Genomic DNA, 6,834 nt, shown 5'->3' on the forward strand with positions numbered 1-6,834 from the left:
GGACAGTAAGCAATTATGACCAGATTTAGGAACATAAAAGCATATAAATCCATGCTGTGAAAACACTCTGGGCGCACATCTCCCTGCTCAATGTTGAGTGTAGACAACTCCAGGAGCCTAACTGTAGAAGCAACAGGCACAGGGCACAGCTATCACTACGACTACACAGGCTGGGCCAGGTCTGGCTGTCCTGAAACTCGCTTTGTAGACCAGGCTGGCCGCGAGCTCACAGACACCTGCCTGCCTCCCGAGTGCTGGGATTAAAGGTGTACTCAAACCCATGATTTTACTAGTGAAAATACAGTTAATCTGAGTGCAGAGGCACACACCCACAAACAGCAGACAAGAGAGGCAGATAAGCAGCAGAATGCCTTAATTCAAAGCCAGGTTAATGTACCCTGAAGCTCCAGTTACCCAGGGCTACACAGGGAGACCCTGCATGATACCCATCCTCACCCACCTCCCCCAAATTAGTCGAGAAGACACACTACATTCCTGGAATAGTACCACTCTCTCTTTCTCCTAAACCTGCAAGGAAGGACAAATGTCTGAAGCCACACAATGCTAACACCCATCAACTATGGGGAAAGAACAGCGAGCCAAATGCTCTATAAAAATAAAACTGGATGACATCTTGCATTCACCTGCTACCTCACATATATTTCTGCCTTCCTAATCTTGATGTGGGTGATCTTGTGATACGGTTTTGTTAACTTAGAGCCATCACGTGACGAAAACATAACTTTCTTCTTATAGTTGAGCGAACAGGAGCACAGAAAGATTAAATGCCTTTGTGCAGGTCACTGAACTTGACCACAGCTGCCAGAACCAGAACTGTCAGATATTGGGGTCTACAGGCACGGCCACCATCACACTCTAAAACCCGGTTTCCCGCTCTGTTCCCCAGCACGAACGGAGCATGCATGGCCAGTACACACAGGAGTCAGGTCCTATCTAGATTAAGATGTAGCATCTCTCCCATGTCCCTCACAGTGGGGCCAAGATTTCCCTGACATCCGTGACTGCCACCAACATCTTGGCAGCTCTGTCAAGCAGGAACCATTGCTTCCTTCCTCCCCGGGAGACTGCACACCGGGTCTCCTTTCAGTCCAACAGGTATCAACTGAGAACCGTGCAGGTGAATGTTTGCTGTATAATCAAATCAGAGAGCATGCTTCCTCTAGAGGTGACAGAGCGCACTTTGCAGGGTAGTCATGTGAGAGCAGCGACAAAAAGCGGCATTCACGTCAGTTCCTCATCCTCTGGGCTTTCCAACCCCCAAATTCTGAGCCCACTGCCAAGTCCACCTGACAGGTCGCTAAACAGATCAACGCTGTACCTTGTAACTGGACCCACCAGTCCACATTCACTCAGGCACCGGGAGTCTGTGGGGTGCTTCTCAGAAAACGGTAACAGTGGAGAGGACATGGAAAAATCACAGTTCCCAGAGGGAACACTAGCGGATGACAAGGTCAGCCGAGTTGCTGCGAAGGGCTGTTTGTCAGGGTCGCTGTCGTAAAAGGGAGCTATATAAAGAAAAGGCATACTAACTTTAATTTTCTCAAGAAAACGCTACTCTCTGATTTTTCAAAAATATATTTTCAAAAATAGTTCTTTGGTTGATTTGAAAGGACAGAGGTATTGGTGGGGGGGGGCAGACCCCCTATGTAGCTTAGGCTAGCCTCAAACTTGTGGCCACTCTCCTGCCTCATCTCACCACCCCTCCCCCCATCCCTGACCATGTGCTGGAATTACAGGTTTGATTACCACATCCAGCTTCAAGTTTGTTTTGCCAGGAGCAGTCCCAGCAGTTCTGATGGAGCCGTGGAGACTATCTGACCACTGCAGAGTTCTGATCTATTGGAATGGAGAGGAAATGAGCAGTGAGGCCCGAGAGCCAAGATCTGCTCACACACGCTCCTGTAACTTCAGGGCCCTGGGGATGGCTAGTGTGCACCCCTCTGCAGTGTCCTGCCTGCCTCGGTGAGCAGGCTGTCTATCTGGTCCCTGGCTACCTGGTTTACAGGTTTGAGTTCTAAGAAAAGCAGACAGCATTGAGAGGGAAGGCTGGAGCTTGGTTGGTTTGTCACTAGGGTGACATTTCCTGTTTGGATATGTCCAGACACAAAGATGGATGGAAATGTTTCCAGAATTCGGAGAGCAAAATCCAAAGTTTCAACTTACTCATCCACTTACTTTAATACTAAATAAGTATGTGTGTCACAAAGACCGGGTCTAAACAGGTCAGGATGAAATACGCGAGAGATGTCCTTACAGCCTCCCTTGTCCTGCAACTATTCCAAGAAGGTGCAGTTCTATTTAGATTTCCTTCCTCAACCTAGGACATGAAAAAGCAAAATAATTTTTCTCCCTGTTAAGTCTTTCCTTTCTGAAGCCAAAGAACTAATGTCCTTCAGCAGAGTAAAGTGAACACCGAGAGCCAGCTGCTCTTCCCAAGGATGGGGGCAGGGAAGAAGACACTCGTGGTAGCCAATGGCATGTCAAGGAAACACAGAAAATGAGAATCTATCTGGAAGTGCAGTTCTGATCAAGCTGAGCCTTTTTTTCTTCTTCAAATGATGGCCAATCACTAACAAGAGTGCCGCCCCCAGAATTTAGGGAGGAAGAACGAGCTATTTCATCACCAAAATGGAAAACGAGAAGCAGCTAGCTGGCATCCCACAGTCCTGTCTCACAAGCAGCGCGTAAGAATTCTTTGCTGGTGCTGTTTCCAAAATGAAAAGCAGGTCAACTTACATGGCTCTCTGGCAATGAACTGAGGTACAGTGTTGGGCAATGGAGTACTGGGGTTCGGAGTCCCTACGAGTTTGTTCTTGGCCATCTTCGTGTTTGCCTTAGCAAACTCTAGTCGTAGTGTTTGCGGGATTTCAGGATCGAAGCGGATGCCCTTTGGGAAAAAGAACAAATGGAAGATGTTAACCAGAATGGTGACAAAATCAACACACATGTAAACTCTGGCCGATGTCACAGGCTCAAGCAAGGGCTCTCGTTCTCAGTATTCACACAGAACATGCAAAACCTACACTACAGCATGGCCAGAAGGCCAGGCAAATGCGGCTCGCGCCACCACAATCTTCAGTTACGTGGATGTGCAAACATCCCTGTTCTTCCAGAACATTGTCTAGTCTGCCTTTTAAAATGCAGACCAGCAAATTCATAACACAGCTTAAAAACTTTGACTGGCGGCTACTGAGGCTGGAAAACATGACCAATCCAGAGAGAGACATGCTGGGCTGCGCTGGTTTGACACCTGAAATCCCGAGCAGGCTGCACTCCGAATGGCATTATAAACAATGAAATTCTTCAGGGCTTTTACTATCGGCTACCTATAAATAAAGAAAAAGAACTCTGTCTCTGATTTGGTTTTACAAAGGTAATATAAGTCCCTGTATACTCAGAACACAGAAATTAAACAGCTGCAATATTTTAAATGTAACTATTTTCATTTAATTCCAGTCATTGCATGAATTTGCTAGGCTCAAAGAGGAGAGATCCTGACTTCTTTTATGGTTGGCTTACAGGTACAAGGAAACAAAAGATTCCAGGGGCCTGAGAGAAAAGTAGCTTTAGTCCCTACCCGTGCCTAGGACCTTTAAAAAAGCAAAACAAAAACAAACAACCAAAACAGCTGGAGCCTGGTGGCACTCCCCTGAATTCCAGCACCTGGAAGGGAGGGGCACTTGGAAGGCAAAGGCAGGTAATCTCTGAGCTCAAGGCCAGTGAGTTCCAGGACGGTCAGGGCTACACCTAGAAACCCTGTCCTGGGAAAACAAAACAAAACAAAACAAAACAAAACAAAACAAAAAACCAACAAAAACCACATTTCACTGAAACAGATTCCAGGCAACCTAAACTACAAGATTCACATCAAGTAGATTTCGGGACTTTCTCCCTCAAGAATGTCTCCATCACCAAGCAGAGCTGGGAGCCTAATGAAAGCCATTCCATGCCAGGAATTCTAGACATTACCATCAAAAAGGCACTCCGGATAGAACTCCACGTTTGTCTCAGTCCTGAAAGTGGGGTGTGCTAAGAACACAAGCTTTTCATTTATGTGGGCCCAATGGTCTCTATATTCCTTTCTTTAAAAAAGAACCCTTTCTTTTGAGAACTTCATGAGCACTGTAGGCACAGCATCCCTCCCGCCTCTTTCCACCTTCCCTCACTGGAAGAAAAGTCAGGGCTGTTTCCACAAGTCATCAGAATGTCTGGAGACCAGAATGAACGACTCTGAACTTCACAGGTTCAGTCCCAAAGACATAAGGAAAAACCTGATAATAACAGCAACAGGGAGTGGTCAGCTGCAGTCAAACAACAGAGTCTCAACCCAGAGACTGCTCTGAGTGTGAAGAATTTATTCCTGACTTGATTATTATGGGGGAAGAGAACCATTAAGGCTTAAAAAACACAGCAAGGGGTAGGGAGCATTGCATTTGTATAGCCAAGACGAACCAACCAAAGTCAAAAAGAGAAGTTCTGTGAGATAAAACAAAAACACGGACAAAGCTAACGCTGGGGCCAGAGCACACATGGTGAGACAGCCTTAAGCAGCATTTGCTTCCCTTCCCCCAATGGACGACGAGACACACTTTATCCTCTCTCAAACCCATTGGCACTGGTTCACATCAATAATTTCAGCACTTGGGAGGAAGCTGAGGCTAAAGGATTATGGGCGTGAGTTCAAGGATAGCCTGGGCTACAGAGTGAGACAAACCCTATCTTTAAGGAAAACAAATGGCAGAATTACCCTCACATCGAATTCCATATTCCCAGATATGGACTAAAGAAGTGTCTTTGCAGAGAGGCAACTGTGTTCCCCTGGAAAGCCCTGCACATCTGCACCAAAGCATGGCAGACATGCAACACTGGCAGACACTTCAGGAGCTCTTGCAAACACCACTCCCCACCAAGCCCGAGCCTGCAGCAACATGAGACCTAGTAACAAAAGTGTCCCGGGTCCTGTCAGTAGCCCCTGGAGCATTTAGCCCTAGACCACAGGGCTCACTTCCTGGAGTCTAGAATCCGCCAAAGCCATCACTGTGCTGCTCACCCCTTGTACAGCCAATCTAAAACATACTGGAGCGAGTCCCCCTCCTCCCTGTCCCCCCTTCTCATACCCTTTCTCTTGTCTGAGTTAAAATAACATCAACATCATGTTCCAAATCAAAGTTCCAGCATCTTATTAACAAAAACAAAACAAAACAGAAAAGCTCAGAAGTTAAAATGACCTAATTTGTTTGGCAGCTTATTGGGAGGCCAGAGGCTCAGAATACAAGCTGCATTCCGCCAGCATCTTTAGCAGCAATACCATATTTGGTAATCAATATCCTGCCCCACTAGGTTTCTATCCATAGGGATTAGCCAAGTCCCAAACATTTTAAATGGTACAGGATGATGAGCTGGGGAGGGAGAACAAGGGAAAGGGAAGGAAAGAAAGGAGAGAGAGCATGCCATGGGAGGAAATACCGTGTGCTTTTAATTAAAACCTAGTAAGATCCCTCTCTGGCGACAGAAACGTGCCAGGTGAGGGGGCAACCAAACGAAGCAGGGACTCTCTGCTGCTACACAGATCAGAAAAAGACACGCTCTAGATATCAACATTAACGTGGGGATGAAGATACTGTTCTTTACAAACCACTCAATCCAGCTGCTACAGGGCTGCGCAGGCCAGTCTCCCAGCAATCCAGATTAGGTATGTATGACCTGGAGGCTGAACAGGGCAGCCTGCGTGTGAAGACACAACGCCACAGACAATGGTGGATCCTTGGTAGTCCACTGTACGTCAGAGAACGTGAGGGCTAAGTATGGTGAAAGAGCAAAGGGCCAAAGGTCACCAGGTGGCAGTGAGCCACAGATGGCACAGGGAGTGGGCATAAGCAAAGGTAAGGTCACAACAGGGCTGGTCAGGCCCTGGGGGCTCTGCAGTCCATGTGGGGCTGGGGTCCCCACACAGTAGTGCCGTCAAGACCAAGTGGGGGGCTTGCTTTGTTTGTAGTGCTGGGCCACTGTGTTTTTGGATCCAGCATTTTTTTTTTTTTTTGGTTTTTCGAGACAGTGGTTTTGGAGCCTGTCCTGGCACTAGCTCTTGTAGACCAGGCTGGCCTCGAACTCACACAGATCCGCCTGCCTCTGCCTCCCAAGTACTGGGATTAAAGGCGTGCGCCACCACCGCCCGGCTTGGATTCAGCATTTCTGACACAGGACTGGAAACTGACGTATCCAAGACTGTTGAGTAATGTTGTGGCCACCTATGCAGTGATCACATGACTCATAGCGGCCAGAGGTCTTTTTACTGTAAGAAAGATGAGCTCCTTGAGAATCCACAACAGGATCTCAGAGACCAAACAGGAAGTCATCAGGGCAGCTGGTTGAGAAAGCAGCCCAACTGGTCCTCTCTAGACCGGGCACTGGGGGACCAATGTCTGTGCACTGTGCCCTTGCTTCTCTGACCACAGCTGATCACTTAAGGGATAGATGCTTCCCCAAGTGACCGAACCATTTTTCTCTCTTGGGATTGAAACACTGAAGACACAAAAACGAAGGTGTCCAGAGCAGTCACCCTGCCTCTTGTGGAGAGCAGCTGTCCATTTGGGGTTCTTTGTAGCATGCGAATGCCTGGAAGAGGGGTTAACCAGTGCAGTAAACAGAGACCTGTGTCTAATAGTCTGCCCAAGCTGCACAGTGAGCATGCCTATCGGTCCTCAGCAGGGAGTTTAGGGGTAGTAGAATCATTTACAGAGTGAGAGGGAGGGAGATGATGGGGAGGGAAAGAGGGGGAAGAGAGGGAGGGGGGAGGGAGATGATGGGGAGAGA

At 47.7% G+C, this 6,834-nt stretch overlaps 1 protein-coding gene across 5 annotated transcripts in view; it reads right to left on the reverse strand.

The window, feature by feature from the left end:
- Rbpms (RNA binding protein, mRNA processing factor) overlaps nucleotides 1-6,834 on the reverse strand; it is a 149,536-nt gene that overhangs the window by 49,974 nt on the left and 92,728 nt on the right. For all 5 annotated transcript variants that reach the window (XR_001229292.2, XR_001229291.2, XM_013352032.2 and 2 more), the window contains exon 5: nucleotides 2,758-2,908. Coding sequence is in view for 3 of the 5 variants with exons in the window: in XM_013352032.2 (XP_013207486.1) it covers nucleotides 2,758-2,908 (151 nt within the window). In the remaining 2 variants the exon portion in view is untranslated. The remainder of the gene's footprint in view (nucleotides 1-2,757; nucleotides 2,909-6,834) is intronic.

This window comes from Microtus ochrogaster, linkage group LG7_11, assembly GCF_000317375.1.
Source record: "Microtus ochrogaster isolate Prairie Vole_2 linkage group LG7_11, MicOch1.0, whole genome shotgun sequence".
NCBI lineage: Eukaryota > Metazoa > Chordata > Mammalia > Rodentia > Cricetidae > Microtus > Microtus ochrogaster.